Source organism: Struthio camelus, chromosome 2, assembly GCF_040807025.1.
Source record: "Struthio camelus isolate bStrCam1 chromosome 2, bStrCam1.hap1, whole genome shotgun sequence".
In the NCBI taxonomy this organism is placed as follows: domain Eukaryota; kingdom Metazoa; phylum Chordata; class Aves; order Struthioniformes; family Struthionidae; genus Struthio; species Struthio camelus.
Window position 1 is genome coordinate 120,541,910 of NC_090943.1, and position 17,142 is coordinate 120,559,051.

Consider the following 17,142-nt stretch of genomic DNA (forward strand, 5'->3'; position numbering starts at 1 on the left):
TGAGTTGAGAATTTGGTGGAGGTGATTCACACACTGAAATCTGCATTTGTGAGGTTATTTTTATTTCAAGCCATTTTTCTGCCCTCCCACCTCTAAAGAGTCATTTTGGACTTTTTGATACAGAGCTTTTATCATCTTGAAATTTGACTACTTTTTTTTTTTTCTTGGAACTTTAGGGTATTGTTAGAGTCTCGCCGTAAATCAAAGAAAATTACAGCAAGAGGAATCTTTGCAGGTGCCAGGGTGGTACGAGGAGTTGACTGGCAATGGGAAGATCAAGATGGTGGCAATGGGCGTAGGGGAAAGGTAAAAACAAGACTGGCTTAAATAAGATAATGCATATCTGGATGTTTATGTAATGCCCTCAATGACCTTTTTAATTATAGAGTAAAAAGATCAGCATCAGTTCAATATATTAATTTTCTAGGCACTTCTGAATTATATTCTGTAATGCTAAAGCAGCTAGAAAAAGGAGGTGTTATATATTTTGACCAAGTAATTTATGTTTGCATTTTTACAGTATCAACATAACACTTCAAAAAATGGATAAAGTATTGTTCTGGTTGTTCTGTTGAAGACTGGCTTATTACAACGCTATGATCTTGGGTATATTTCAGCATTACTAGAGAGCTGGTATAACAACAGTGTTCTCAAGCATAGCCCTTCCCAGTCAATCATTGCTGCATTCCTGGGCAATATGGTCTAGGTGACCCTGCTTGAGCAGGGAGGTTGGACTAGATGATCTCCAGAGGTCCCATCCAACCTAAACGATTCTGTGATTCTGTAGTCTGACTGCTTGTGGGTCACCACCTTTGTATATACCGGGCTCTAGCTTTTAAGTGCTTGTACCCTGGATTTTTGTTTCTCATACAACAATTAGAGACTTTTCCAGTTTGAAACCAAGAACTTTGCAAGTGTTGGTTGCAGGTATTATATTATTGTCTAATTTAGGACCTCATATGAATATTGTTGATATAGTTGCATAGTGAAAATGTGAAAATAATTGGGATTATGGAAAACTGGATTGCTTGGAAGGATACATTGCTAATCATAACCTGTGCATGTTTTCTACAACTAACACTTCCCTGGAGAATTAATAGAGGCTTGTTACAAGTGTGAGCATACTGTAGGGAGTGTAAGATACACTGTAACTGTTAGCACTGTACAAGGGGGATCTTAGAATGAGAATTGAATGCCCTAATATCTTGGTGAGCTGATGTTTTAGTTGCATTTATTTTTAGTATATTTGAAGAGCATTTAAAGTAAAATGAGAAGTTCCTGAATAAGAAGGGCTATTTTATAGCCTAGATAGGCTTTAGGACTTTGAAGATTTCATTTTGGATTTTCCTGGAAGGAAATTATAGGTTTAATTCTCTTAAAGCAACAACAAAAGGCCACCCATATCTTGATTATTTACCCCTTGCTGTGAATTTGGCAGGATATTTTGAAACCTCTGAAACCTTGCAAAATAAGAGTCTTATCCTGAATGGTCTGCTTTATGTACTAAATTTGAGTTAGCGGGATTCTTTGTGAGCTTAAAATGTGTGTAAATGCATATTAAAAGTGTTTTCAAGATGGGTATAAAGTAAGAAAAGGAACTAGTAGATACCAGAAGTAGCTTTTAAATAAATACCCAAAGAAAGATAAGAATGAAGACAAATTCTGGAAGTTGATTCTTTGAAAACACATTCATTACTCGATCTGGTGTGCAGCCTTGTGAATTCAGAAGCGGTAGGAAAAGTCCTTTTCACTTTATTGTCTCCTGTTGCCAAACAGATTGGCATTGGAAGTAAAATTTTGCCACCAGGCATCAGGCAGGTTAAACAAGACAAAATGGAGTGATGAAAGTAGTTTTCGTACTGGCTTTTTTGGTGGGGAGGGGGGAGGGGGAATATTTTTTTCTAGTAAGAACATGTCAAAACGACCTAAAGTAAACTTTTACAATACGGATTTTGTTCTGTATTTATGTTAATAGATTAGCCATCGAACACATAAAAGAAAAATAGGCCTACAAAGTAAATATTAAGGCTGTAGTCATTATTAAGTCAAATAGGGAACACTTTTACCAAACAGGAAAAACTCTTCAGAATAAATTTTTGAATTTCGGTAAAACTGCTGTAGTCCACCTTTGTCCTAAGGGATGAATGAAATTTTAAGTTCAAATGTGTTTCTGAATCTTTGGTATAGAATCAATTTTCTCATTTTTCAAAATTAAATAGGTAACTGAAATCCAGGACTGGAGTGCGTCAAGTCCACATAGTGCAGCATATGTTCTGTGGGACAATGGTGCTAAAAACCTTTACAGAGTTGGCTTTGAGGGCATGGTAAGTATAGAAGAACACAAAGGGTAAAACGCTTCGTGGGGGAAGGGCAGTAAGAATAACTTGTGCTTTATTCTCTGCCTTTTGTAATATTCTTAGTCAGTTTGCATGCTATTAGTCAGGTCATTGTGAATACAGCTGTATAGATCATGCATATGTATTAGGAAGAAAGTCTGATCTAAGATTTTATCGAACATGCAAATAATTTACACTTTAGAGCTGGTTTCTGTCTGAGTATAGTAAATATGTACATTTTGCATACATAATTTTCATACTGTGCTGGTATTGTGCCTATATTAAAATTCACCAAAGAAAAAAATAGCACTTTTTCATGAACTTTTAAAGACGATTTCTTTAACTCCTGAACTCTGAAGTGCATTGTAACTTCAAATTTTGGTCTGAGTGATTCCTGCAAGATTTGCAGGTTTTTAATTATGCGAAACACTTTAAAAAAAAAAAAAAGAAAAGAAAAAAAAAGGATCACAAGAGGATTTTGTCAGTGGGAAGATGGTGAATTATTTTACAACCTAATTTGCTCTAGCATGATTTGTGGGTGGTTTTTTTTGTTTTTTCATTTCATAGCTTCTAAAGCTACTACAGCTATAGAGAGAAAATGGGTCAGCCTCTAGTGTGAGTGCCTTCTGTTGCTGGTTTTTCTTACCCTAATGTGGGTCAAGGAAAGGTTGCTTTGATTATCAGCTGCTATAACATCTTAATTAGTATTTTCTTTGCATCATTTCTGTTTGGTACTGCAGAGGAAAGCCATGTTAACTTAACATTGGAATGTCATTTTGTCAGACATATATCGGTAACAAAATACTAAAGTTAACAATGACCCTTCTGCTTTTTTCAAAGTAAAATATTTAGCCTTATGGTGTTGCGTACGAGGTTTATGTTTATAATCTTAAAAAAGACATAGTAAGTATTTTTTGCAGTAAATACGTATTTTAATGTCAGATTTAACGGAAGAGTAAATATCTTTAGTGCAGTTCAGCTTTTCTGATGCATATCTTGGAAAATTCACTGTCGTGTATGGTTTCTTCAACAACCTGAAAGAGGAGAATAAAATGTAGGTCACAAAATGGCAAGAACTCTCTTGCAGTCCTGCTAGTTCTAAAGAAGATTTCTTGTATAGTGGCAGAGGGAAAAAGTTAAATATAGTATAATGTGATATATTACTATTAAACCAATGGTTAATGTCCTTCCCCCAATATTTGATTGTGATGCATAAAAAAAGGAGCACAACTACCAAGATGTAGATAGAACGAGATACAGTTCAACTGGATGCATTTGTTGTGATTGCAGAGTTACTATGTTGAAATTTGTAGACTGTGTAGTACAGGAGATCATGTTAGAGAATCGTTAAGATTCCTTCTGGCCTCAGAATTTATCCTAATTTATCCTAAATTAGGATAAAATATTTCAGAATAAAAGACAACTTATTTCCTAAATAAACATATATTTACTGTTGATAAATCAACTATATTGTTGCCTATCTATTGCCATAAAAAAGGGTTAAATTTCTGAAATACTTGATTAATCACTACAACTGTAAACGGAATGATGGAGAAGCAAAGGATAACCCTTTTCAAAAACTTGTATAAATAGAAATATTTGGTCAGCCATTTAGGAATTAGCAACACTTTAAAAAACTGTTAAAAGTGTTTATAAAACTAACTAGGTATGTATAAAGGATAATCTGAGGCTTTATATGTAATGTTTTTCTGGCTGTAATCCATTTCTATATTTACTTTCTTTGTCAGATACTTCTATCAACTGTAATTATCACTTCAAACAGAATGACTTCTTGGGTATCTGTGACAGAAAGTCATTTAAATGTAAAGCTAAATTTAAAAACTGAATAGTTGCTTGCTAATGTGTATGTTCCATTATGATTCTCTGCTAGCATTTAAGTGCTGTTATGTATAGTTGGCTAATAGACTGTTAGAAAGCCCGTATAAAGTTGGGGCAAACTTATCTTGGGACTTAGGAATTGATTAAGAATGCCCAGAAAATGTGGGATCAACAGTACTCAGAGTGTGTGCCCAAGTAAATACAGCTGGGAAGAAACCCATGCTTGCAGATGAATACCACTTGACTCAGACACAAATGGAGCTGATTAAAGAAACACAGCTTATTATCTTAAGTAAGGGTTGCTTATTTCATAGCTGACAGGCTGCATCTGGTCATCAGAATGAGTTTATCCAGCCTGCCAGCTTTTCCTTGGAAAAGACGAGGATTGGCTGTTAGGGTAGCAGGTGCTGGCTGAAAACTGTCATTTACTTGTGGTCAGATGTTTTAGAGTTTGCTGTTGCTGTGTTTATATGGGAAGTGGTTGAGAGAGGTGCATCCTGTCTTTGTACAGTCTGGCATTTAAATCTGGGAGTCTCTACTGCCACACTGACATAGCCCACAAATCCCTAACCTGGAATTTGTATTTATAAACTGTTAGGTTGAATAACACCTTCCTTGCATCTCTAGGAGGAACAAACTGCTGTTGACTAACATGGCTACTGACGGCACTCACATTTCATATCCATATATATTCAGATTCTAGAGCAAGACCACGCTGCTAACCACATTATTTCTTTAAAAAAAAAACGTATCTTTTGTAGTAAAAAGGTGCAATATATGGAATTAGAGAGTTCTTGGGGAGATTGTGAGGTAGTTTTTTGGACTTGTTTCTAATTTTTAATGCTTCATATCAAACGCCTAAGGATGTAAAGCTGTAACATGCCTTGGTTTTCAACAAGCATTGTACTGTGGTGCTTCAGTGGATAATATAAAATGCTGTAACTCATTGTCATAGGTTTTTAAATTCAGGGGCCTTCTGCTAGCAGGAATGCCCTAAATCTCATGTCCGTTTCATTATTCAGGAATCATTTCTGTGCTACCGAGTTTCTTTGCTCAATACCGTCTGCTTTTTCTGTTGTGATTAACCTCCTCGTCTTGTTTTTCATTATGGAGGATCTTACTTTCATCTGTGTAGAATCTGAAAGAAGTAACTGTAGTTATCATCCATCATTGTCACAGTAATCTGTGAGCCATCTGTGTTGGTGTACTTTTTCCACAAAAGTCTAAATAGCTGAGAGCGTAAGAGAAATTGAGAAGGTTTCTTGCCCTTACATTTTTTGACGTTATTTTAAACTTTATTTCTTATCCTGATTGATACCTAAAGTCTGTTCATCAGCATTTATTTGGGTTACCTTTGAAGATGGTCCTCGAAATTACCTCAGAGGATTTTTAAAAAGTAACTACTTAGTGCACAATTCGTATTTTAAGTAAAAGCAAAATAAATGTCTTGCAATACTAGGCATTGTTAGGTGAGCGTTATAAAATGTATAGAAATATACTTTCTGCTGCAGTTATGGCATATAATGTAAGTCAGGTCTTCAGCTGTCCAGTCCCATGTCTTGTAACCAGTACTTCCAAAACGAGGGGTTTAAGAAAGAGCAGCAAGAATCCAGTTTACAAACCGTTACGGAGTTGTCTGAAGAGGCAGTTTTATCTTAACCCGTGAGTTTCACTAGAACGTGTCTGGAAGCATAAGAGTTGTTGATTTTAATACTAATGCAAATGACCTTTTTTTTTTTTTTTTCCCCATATGAGCAAGCTCTGACCTGAACGTTATTTAGAAGATTGTGAGCTCTCTATGGCAGTTACGTTTTTCTTCTCTCATTTTAAACATGCTGATTTTCCATATAGCCAAAAACTCCCGTGTTATTGCTGTAAGCGATGGTAAATGCCAATAGCTGTTGTAGCTTCTTTAAACAGGTCATTGTTTAGTATACTTTCATGATATACCCTTCTATAAACAGCTTTCTTATTCTTATCTCCTTAAATAGAAAGAACTTTACTTGTTACTATTTTATTAATTTAGTGTCCTTCTGTCGTCTTCTAGGTGTTGATCAAAACTGACTTATAACATTGAAACATGTCTTTTGGCCATCTTTACAAGGCAGGTGTTTTCATTACATTCCTTACAATGTGGCCAAACTTAGGCAGATAGTTGTTATTGAATCCAGAAAAAAATGGGGTGTTTACATATTCCCTGTGTGTTCATTTGTATTTGTCAGCAGACTTTGTTTCGCTTCTTGTTTAGTCTTATTTGCCTTCATTCTGTGGCAGTCTTGATCAAGCCAGTTTTCGTCTATATTCTGTCCACGGCCAAGAAGCATGGACTTACTGATCTTGTCCTGTCATGTTCATTTACCATATTAAACTCAGAATTGTCCTCCTTTTGGGCTAAGATAACCCCCCCCCCCTTAAAAAAAAAAAAAGTTATGCATGGAAAGTTATTTTTTATTAAATACCTATAAGCAATAGACAGTAATGTTATAAACTGTTCACTCGTGATTGCCTGAAGTCTGATTCTTCTGCGAAGCTCTATCATTGTTTTTATACCTCGCACCTCTTTATTTAATTTCTCTCCTTGTGTTCTTTACTGCTCATGTTAGATGGCATTTCAGTGCATCTAGGATAAACGTTTTGCTTTTTCTTAGCAGGACCCCTGGTCTCCTTGCCAAGTCTGTAGACCTCCATCCCTGGTTTTGGTGGATAGTATTCCATATTGATAGGAATAACTTAATAGTTAATCCAGGAGGCAGCTGCTCCTTTGGCGTAGTTTTACTTTTCAAGGTCATGTATTATGGCACTCTTAACACCATCTGCCAACACTGCTGACTTTAGTGTAATGTACAGTTTTTCACTCCCTGGAGTTTGTATGATGATGAGATTGCACCTGTTCCTTCAGTGGTGTAATTGGATGGTATGTCGAAGTAAACTGTCATCTCATCTATATTTCCCTTTTGGCTCAGCAGATCACGGTGTTTACATAATCTAATCGCATACTGCTGGAATGCAATGAATTTTTCGGTGAAGCAGGAGGTAATGTCAGCAGAGCAAAGTTCTCTGCTGTAGGCCACTGTTCATATGCAACAGCTATTGGCCTTAAATTCTTGCTGTGGAACATCTGTGCTCATGCTCTTTCTTGAGCTTTCAGTTTTATTTCCTGCGTAACTGGGGCTTCCATCTTTTCTTTAAATATGGACAAATTCCACAAAATCTACAACTTGTCCTGTTTCTGGAAAGCATCCTCTTTTGGGTTCACTGCATCATTTCCCCATCAAGTTAGCATATAAAAGCTTATGTTTTGTTTTCATCTTCTTGTGTTTCTCGGTCACGTATTTGCACCTGGCCTTGCAGCATGTACAGTATCATTGTGAGTCTAGAACTGGCATTTTAACTTCTCCTTCTGTCTTTTGGTATGTTCCCTTTTGCACTTGTAAGTCTCATCTCCAAATGATCTGCCATTTCAATCCGCTTGTTACCTTCATGGCAACTCATAAAACTGCCAGAAATGACAGTGGAGTTCTCTGAAGTGCAGCACAGCCCGGCTTTCCGAGGGAGGGAGGGAGGGAGCAGAGGAACAATAACGCTGTGCTGTCTGTCATCCGGTGGCTGGTGCCAGGCTTGGGGTGTGCCTGTGCTCCCTCTTCACTAGGGGGCCTCTCACACCGCGCACTCCTGCCACATTAACCTGGCAGCGACATGACTCTGAGTGTAACAGGGCCCCCGATTTTGATTTTCTTTTTTTTTTTTTTTTTTTTTTTTAGTTAAACTACTTGGGGAGAAGAAAGCTTGTTTACCTTTTCTGGTAAACACAGTAGGTGACTGCAAGAAGTAGGCAGGCTTTTCTGGAATTAGAATTACAACTACTCAGCCAGTTTTCCTGGTACTGAAGTAGTATTAAGTATAGTTTTCTGTCTTAACTCCTGGAATTTTTTCAGGATTGGTTGTGTGTGCGTCTGTCTTTTCTTGGGGGTGTGTGTGGTTTTTTTGTTTTTTTTTTAAAGATGTTTGCAGACCTTTCTTATGTTGATATGTTAGTTTACTTTTGTTAGCAGCACCGTTTAGGAAGCTGTGGAAGGAACTCTGCTGTATATACACTACCTCATGAGTGAGTTTCTTGCTGCCTTTAATCTCTGTCAGTGCCTCCTCTTTCCCTGCGTTCTCCGTGAGTCCTTCTCAGCTTATTTTCTGGTGCAGGCTTTGCTTTAAAAAAGCAAAATAAAACCAACCAAAAAAAAAAACACTTTGGTTTTCTTCAGTACTTAGATCAGACTCTCTTTTGTGTGAGTAATCTACCAGGGACTCCAATGTAAGTGAAAGGAAGACAGATAGGGAAGTGGGGTTGGACATGAACAGCTTTGCTTTACAGCCGGCTATATCATACTCCAGAAATAAAATACACTTAGTGTGTAGTACAAGCAGGGTAAAGAGAGAGAGCAGCCCTGTCTGCATGGATCTGGAAGTTTCTGTCTTTGTGTAAAATGTAAGGTGTTTTAAGCTGCTCTCTGGTAATTTCTGCTGGAAAATAGCGAGGGGTTGTAGCTCAAAATCCATCATATTGCTACTCAGTTTTTTTTCTACTACTGCTGGCTTTTAGACATCAGTCTGTACTGTACACTCCCACTTGCTGTAACCCATGTTGATCTTGTGCCCAAATTTTGCCTGGTCGCTAGGAGAACTGTTTTGGTTTTTCCTACTGTCTTATAGATGCTCTGAAGAATGTGGAAAAAAATAGCTCTTGCGTGTATACTTCTTCTTGACTCTTATGCAGACGGTTGGCTCTTGCATAACATGAAGAGTTTGTATTCAGTGGTTCCAGGCAAATTAAATCTCTATTAGTCCGAGTGAATTAATCAGCTCACCATCTGGGCTGGTCGGCAAAGCTCCTTTGTCTTCAGCCGAGTTAAACCCAGCACCTGCCCACCGGGTGGCAGCATTTTGTTGCAGCCCTTCTGTTTGGGTGCTGAACAAACTGCGTTTTTTGACAGAATTTGAAGAGCAACTACATCTCATTATTTTGATCTGGCTGTTTTAATTGGCATTTTGAAAAGTGGCTGGACGTTCTTCATAGGCTATATGCCAAATTATATTAAAAGTTAGAAGTCACTGAAGGTAGTATGGCATTCATCTTGGAGACTGGGAAGACTTGAGAGGTTTCCTTTTAATCCTTTTGTAGGAGTACAGTGTGATAATAAATCTTGGATGGGGAAAATGAAGAAATAATTAGAAAAGCTGATCTGTTTGTTTAGTTTTTATTTTTATCACAACCACCACCTGTCCTCTTTTTCCTCCCCCATCCCCAGTGGTATTCTGACACATTCAACAAAGCTTCCGATCTCCTTCCCGACTCATGATGCACACAACGTGCCCTTTGTGTAGTGAGATTTGTTCCATAGAGAGTAATGCCAGATGGCAGCCGTTTGGCTTAAAGGGTTACATGGGAAAGAACTAGAGGAGGGGAGAATTATAGGAACTCTGCTGGGCTTATGAATGCTAGCCAGTTATCGCACTTGGAACTTCTGCTTCTTAGACAATATGGAGGCATAGTCCTTAGAACTTTTCTCCTTAAGAGAGCTATGTTTAGTTCAATGTAAGTTTAAAAACAAACAAACAAACATCAAATCCTTGTGTTCTGTCTATTTTTCACAGAAAATTCTTCAGATTGTAGAATTTAGATGCCAAATTTTAGATGCCAACTTTTTTCTCTAGGTTAAAGTAAACATAAATCTGACAGGAAAAGCTGTGGGAAGGAAGGGCCGCATCGGTAAGCTTTAACTGATACTGTACAGGAAGGGCTGTGGCATCAAGCACTGTGTGCGGTTTTTTTATTCTTACTTTACTTACATTAATATGCTGCTTTTTTTGAAAGGAACAATGCAGAAGAGCTTTGTGTTTTTCTAATAACTGTTTTGAGTTAAAAATGTTCTAGCCTTTACAAAACATTAATGTAAAGCCTTTTATGTTGCTAAGGGCTATTAAATCTTGAGACTATCAAGACCAACAGCTCATAAAAGTATTAGAGATCATTTGCATCTGTAACTTCATAGGGCACGTTTTGCGTACACATAACGTTCAGCCTTTCTTAACTGAGTATATTTCAGTTCTGGTTTTTACAGACCTCCGTTAACGTGGAGATTCGACCAGTGAGGACTAAAGTTGTCTTTCTCTCTCTCCCTAGTCTGACCTGAAATGTGTCCAGGATGCAAAAGGAGGCTCTTTCTACAGGGACCATTGTCCTGTGTTAGGTGAGTTGTAGATAAAGTAAATTTATCTTGGTTTGTGTTAATTTTCCTTAGTCTGGATTTCTGTTTCCTTTTTAAACATCCTCTAAAGGAACTATCTTGTATAGTGAAATACAAATGGTAGCACTTTTGTGCAGTGTGATGGTTTGTGTCTTAATAATAAATTGTAGCTCTTTTCTAAATGTGTTTGTTGTCAGTGTGCCAAGTGTACAGCAAGAGAGTTCTTAAGTATTGACTAAGTAATAACTTGCATTTCACGTGAACGTTGTGCACTATGTTTCTTTGAGGTAGCTAAACATATCTCTGCTTTCTGATAGAACTGTTAAAATATTTAGGCATGCTCAATGAAGTACGGTATACATGGCCATAAAGAGAAAACATTTGAACTTTCTGTGAATGGCACCAGATACCAGCCTATGGCTCTGACAGTGAGTAAACTCACGAGAGTCTTCTCTCATCAGTTATCATAGCTTGATGTATGTGAACATATGCTCTTTTCCTACAGCTGATGACTTTTTGCTATGACACGTCTTTTGAAAGTAGACATTGTCCAGGAAGAAGGTTTTTTGCACACGCAAAAAAAGAACGCAAAATTTTTTTTGGTTTGTAGCCATCTCCCTACTTATAGGATTAAAGACTTTCATCGTTGGTCATTTAGGAGCTGGTCTTTTGCCAGTGCTTGCTTCCCCACATTTGGGGATTGACCCAATTCCAAAAACCACCTTCGGTGGACATTCTGCATATCTTCCAGCCACTGAATGGGTAGATGGCACTGTGTGCATGAGTCTCTTAAAACTGTCAGAGCTTTTATGTATTTCTAGATGTCCAGCAGTGTGTGGTAGTTGCTACCATCCTAGTTAGAGGCCACAGTGGAGCCTGTCAGGGCTGTTTACCATATGCTGCTTTTATTGCTACTCATCTAGAAGCCTTAATTAAGAAATACTAAATTTCATACTAGGGGTGCAGAATTCCTTTCTGCCTGTTCACTCTCTCTTTGCTATTGGCCAGTGTAGTTTTAGAGCAATTGAGAGGTCTTGTGGCTCTTAGTTCTACTTGAGAAATTAGTTTCTGTTCTTTAGATGGTTTGGACTGTTACTGTGGTCTCACGGGCGTTTTCCCTTTATTCCATTTTAGGTGAGCAAAATGGTAACAGAAATCCTGGTGGGCTGCAAATTGGTGACCTTGTAAACATTGACCTTGATTTAGAAATTGTACAGTCTTTGCAGCATGGTCATGGAGGATGGACTGATGGCATGTTTGAAACCTTAACAACAACTGGAACAGTTTGTGGCATTGATGAGGATCATGACATAGTAGTACAGTATCCAAGTGGCAACAGGTTTGTTACATACCTTTTATCATTCGTTCCTCAAACTTTCTTTGTCTTCAGTGTTTGTGATGGCTTGGTGTGAGAAACTTTATGTTCTCCTGTTTGGGTCTGTCAAAATTTCTTTGAGAATGTTTATACTCCTTCTACAATGTGCAGTGAGGACTTACATGTTACAGAAACTTTCTGTACTTTAGAGATGCCTTAGTGGGAAAAGAACGTTTGCTGCTTCTCACGCTTGGTGAAATTTTGAGTCCCAGATACCTGAATAAAGTTGTGGAATATCCAATTTCCAAACAAATAATGTTTTAAACAGTGTTTTTCTTTTATTTACACAGTATCTCATGGTTCCAAGGGGAATAGTAGCAGCCATGCATTGTGGGTTTTCAGGAAAGTGATTTAAGAGCGCTTTTCTTTCTCTGTTGGGGATCTCCTCGGATATGTATATGGAGATCTTGTCGTGATGCATACCCAGCATTTTGTTGCCTAGAGGAATGTTAGTTTGTGTAAATATGGACCAAGAATGGGAAGTGCTGGGGAAGATGCAACAAAGCTACTCCCTGCAAGCTAGTTTAGGTTTGAAGCTTGAGGAGCTGCATCTTTGCTAATGTGATTCAAACCTAGCTCTGCTGCTGCATCGGAGCTTATTTCCTTCACGTGGCTTTGTATTGTTGCCTTGCTCTCAAGAGCTAGTCTTGTCTTTGAAGAACAGTTGAATGAAATATGATTTCAATTGTATGTGAAGACTGACCTGTTCACATTGTCCAGAAAGGGTTAAAGCCACATTATTCCTTCAGACTTTCCTTCAAGGCATTGCAATTTCTTGCTAACATTAGTAAACAAATAATGCAAAATGAAGCTCTTTTCTCAGCTAACACAGCCTGAAGGGATGTGAGTGCTTTTTGCTCTGACAGTCATGGCTGCAGGGCCAGAGGAGCTCATCTTTCTTGGGGTTTCCTCGCTGACTTTGTCCTTTATAGAGATCACTTGATCCTCCTCAGCTAGATCTGATAGTCGGACACGAGTCAGCCTCAGACCCAATGACACATAAAGGACAGACCACAGTGTTATGTATGAGAATATAAACCAACATAGAAACAGCTAAGTGCCTGTAACCCAGTAAAACATATAATACAAATTAGGATTGTTTGGTTAAAAATTTAGTTGTATCTAGGCCATGCGTTTGGTTGCAGAATCTTCTTATGATTTGATATTGCAGCTTCTGACTTGGCAGGGGAGGGGGCGAAATTCCGTATTTTTCCCATATTATTTCATGACAGTGTAATCCTTTGTGAAGCATCTTGAATCTTTCAGTCTCCAACCAGAATGACTCTTCTCCTTTTCTCTCTGCAAAAACAAACTGCATGGCTGCTTTCAGAGCTAGTGTTTTCTTGTAACGTCCCCTTGGGTTGTGAGAACAGGGCAGGAAGCGTCTTCTTTGCTTTAGAAATCTTCCTCTCTGAAGATCACCCTTGCAGTATTCAACTAATGATTGACAAACAAGTTTATGTGCAAAAAGTGGTTAACAACAAATATGCCCTAGTATCTAATCACAGAAGATTCTTAGGCATACAAGCAAAAACCTTATCCAATAGATTATTTTTAAATGTATTGCATATTTAAAATCCACTTTAAATGACTTTTTTTTTTTTTTTTAAAAAAAGGTGGACATTTAACCCAGCTGTTCTTACCAAAGCTAATGTTGTCCGAAGTGGAGATGCTGCTCAAGGTGCAGAAGGAGGTACCTCACAATTTCAAGTGGGTGACCTTGTTCAAGTATGTTACGACTTGGAGCGGATCAAGCTTCTTCAGAGAGGTCATGGAGAGTGGGCTGAAGCAATGCTTCCTGTAAGTAGTTGTATGTTTGTGTACACAGAGTAGTAAAACTTGCAAAATATTTGTAAGTATGGGCTGGTAATAATATATGGAGGTTGTAGGAGTTAAGATGACACCTTTCTAAATTACAGAAAATGTATTTCTCTAAGCACAGCATAATACTTGCTCAGTTGTTGTAGTAATCTGTTTATCCTGATGAAATGTAGCTAAAAGTGTTAATGACTGTACTGTTGTAAAACTGACTTCGTAAAATTAGTCACTTGTTATAACGTTCTGATGTCTAAACATTTAATTTTGATGTTATATGCGTTTGACTCTTTCTTCAATGCAGACTTTAGGTAAAGTCGGTCGGGTCCAGCAGATCTATTCAGATAGCGACTTAAAGGTGGAGGTTTGTGGGACATCTTGGACGTACAATCCAGCAGCTGTCTCAAAGGTGGCATCAGCAGGATCTGCTATAAGTAATGCATCTGGTGGTAAGTTTGAAGAATAACCACTAATAAATGTATGACAAATATTTGTGTCAATTGAAAAACTGATAACTGCTAGTTATGCAGTTTCTATGCAAGGCTGATAATACTCAAACTTGGAGTCTGGCTAATCTAATATTATACTTCAGTACAAGGGAGGAACTTGCAATAGGTATGTAGTATGTATACTTGATAGTATGCAAAAGTTCCAAATGGAATTTGGGGTTCTATTTGAGTACAGACTACAAAGAAGTCTTTGGTCTGCTCTAAGGGCATTAAAATTGAAATGATTAAAAGAGACATTAGATTGGAATGAGACTAAGGCATGAAAAGAGTGTAGCAATCAGCTAATTTGTTCCTTGTTTTAAGGTAGTGTTGGATAGCAAGCTTAGGTGAGGATTTATTGCAACCTGTTGTTCAGATTATAATTTTTGTCTTGGTTTATATAGATTAAAATATATATATCCTATTGGAATTAGCCAAAGAGTGGTTAATCTCATTTGAGGTTTGTTGAGCCTCCTCTAATTCATTTCTTATGGTCTATAGGCTTTTTCTTTGTCATAACTAGTTGTGGGTTTTTTTGTGTTTTTCCCCCTCCCTTTATATTAATGGCAAGAAATTTTGCTATGTGATTTTTATTAGGCTTTTTCATAGGGATTCTGTTTTTGAAGCGTATATACAGTGAGTTTACTGCAAAAGAGACAAAATCACAGTGGCTGTAAAACTATAGTTAGAAGGGCAATGTAACTGAGTGTTTTAAATCGTGGAGGGGAGGCTATACCCTAAGTTAACCTGGAAGAGTAAGAAATCTGATATACCCACATGTAAATTCCACTTTTTTTTCTTCCGTCTTTATAACTTGTGGCAGACCACCTCTCTGTGGTTAAATCTTTGTTTTGAGTATTTGTTGTGGCAATCTCAACTATTTCAAGGTCATTGAGGTGCAGCACTTAACTCAGAACTGAATCATGACTTGAAGGTGCCATTTTATGGTGGCTTGTTGGTTACTATGTACGTGTCTTTAGAACCATGACAGATTCAGCTGTTATTTTTCTGTTTTTCTGTGATTACAATTTTAGGTCTTAATTGTCCTTTGTTTAATAATTACAGAGAGATTGTCCCAGCTGTTGAAGAAATTATTTGAAACCCAAGAATCTGGAGATCTCAATGAAGAATTGGTTAAAGCTGCTGCCAATGGAGATGTTGCTAAAGTGGAAGACCTGCTAAAGAGACCAGATGTGGATGTGAGTGTTCTGTTTTGGGGACTAATACTAAAGGCTTTGAAGCTGTCATAGAATCCCCTTGCAGTCAACAGTGTCTGCACAGAACTAATACAGCTGGTTCCAGTATCTGTTCTCCCATTTTTTTTCCTATGAAACATGGTGGAAATGAAAATACTGCTTTACACACGTTTTCACTGGGCAAACTTTGTGTGTTCTTATGTGACATGAATTAAAATGCCTACCAGTTTATCCTTGCCAGAGTTGAGGCAGAGAACGCCCACAGTTAGTGAGAGGTATTCAACTTCTTTTGTTTTGAGGGGATGTAAGAAAGGAGGGTAGTCATTTTGCTTGCTTGTCTTTTTTTAACTAGTGTAATAGATCTAGCATTTGATTGAGGGGATGCATTTTAAAATCACAATCCCATGTTTTTCTCATTACTGTAGCAGTAATTCTTTGGAGATAAGAGATTGAACTCCAGTAGTTCTGAGGGTTAATTTATAGCTGAAAGTTATACTATTGTCTTGCTTCTTTCCTTCAATCTAGCTAATGGTATAGAAATGAAATAGAGCAGACCTAATAGATCATCTGTCCATTTGTAGCAGAAAGGCAGCTATGTAAAGATTGTTTCATAGGATGCTGCTGGTTTGTTTTCTAGTACACTTTAAATTTATGCTGCTGTAGTGTCCCATAAATATGTATATGTATTTGTTGCAAATTATCTATTTATATACTTCCAGGTGAATGGACAATGCGCTGGGCACACAGCTATGCAGGCAGCTAGTCAGAATGGCCATGTTGACATTTTGAAGTTGCTTCTGAAGCAGAACGTGGATGTAGAAGCAGAGGTAACTTAAATACTTAAAAATACTCTTTGTCCCCTTAAGCACTAAGCTTTCCTACATACAGGAATAATAGTTCTATTGCAGTTCCCTTCCAGCACTAATTGGTACATTCTTCTCTTTTATAGGTAGCTTTTCATGTCTTTATGTAGCGTATGAATATATTTCTAGCACTTGGAAATACAAAGTGTTACAGGTGGCAACGCAGAGCTGCCTTTGCTTTTCTGGTTGGTAACTAAATATTAAACAAATTACATTCTACAATCTTGTTTACTCTATAATGTGTTTTAAATGGTTTATAAGCAGGCCACAAAGAAAGGAATAGGTTACTATCTTTTTATTAAAAAATTGCCTTTCTTAGAAGTAGGATCTTACAAAGTGTCATGCATATTTAGTATAATACGTACATGCTTACACTGTGCTTAAAAACGTGTGTTTGGTATATCCATTGCTGTTTTGTGGGGCATGAATGTGTTGTGTTTTGGTTTTCTAGTAGCTATGAATTCTGCAGTGAGCAGAATTCTGATAAACAGAGAATGTTTTTTCTGTGTCTGCAGCTGCTTTCTTGTGTATGTGTGTCCCTTTTCTTGCTTTTTGTTACCTGTCAAGTTAGGAAATGAGTGAACTGTATTTCATGCTATCGATGATCGATATACACGTATAAGGCATTGAAGTCATCTGAAAAAGGTATTTAGTTATGTTTCCGTGTTGCTGCAGCCCATTCCTTACTAATTGTATCATCATTTCCCTTGTGTAAGAAGGTGAAATGGATCTTGAATTGGTTTAAATTTCACTTAAAGGTTAAATTAGGCCACATAGGAAGAAAAAGTCTTTTTCATTTAGGAAGTAATTCACTTAATCCCTTTTTGATAAGTTGCACTGTAGACTGTGCAGTATTCTCTGTTAATTCTTGAGAATTGCACAGAACTTATTTTGGCTTTTCTGTTAGTTGAATAATAAGCTTCAGCTGCATTTATTCTAATAAATAAGTGGCCAGCTTGATAGTATTAGATATACAAACTGAGAACTGGTT

At 37.4% G+C, this 17,142-nt stretch overlaps 1 protein-coding gene across 4 annotated transcripts in view; it reads left to right on the forward strand.

Annotated features, from left to right (window-relative positions):
* MIB1 (MIB E3 ubiquitin protein ligase 1) overlaps positions 1–17,142 on the forward strand; it is an 82,991-nt gene that overhangs the window by 13,881 nt on the left and 51,968 nt on the right. For all 4 annotated transcript variants that reach the window (XM_068932323.1, XM_068932324.1, XM_068932325.1 and 1 more), the window contains exons 3-10: positions 177–306; positions 2,220–2,324; positions 10,351–10,417; positions 11,549–11,753; positions 13,406–13,589; positions 13,909–14,053; positions 15,158–15,291; positions 16,008–16,115. In XM_068932323.1, coding sequence (XP_068788424.1) covers positions 177–306; positions 2,220–2,324; positions 10,351–10,417; positions 11,549–11,753; positions 13,406–13,589; positions 13,909–14,053; positions 15,158–15,291; positions 16,008–16,115 — 1,078 coding nt within the window. The remainder of the gene's footprint in view (positions 1–176; positions 307–2,219; positions 2,325–10,350; positions 10,418–11,548; positions 11,754–13,405; positions 13,590–13,908; positions 14,054–15,157; positions 15,292–16,007; positions 16,116–17,142) is intronic.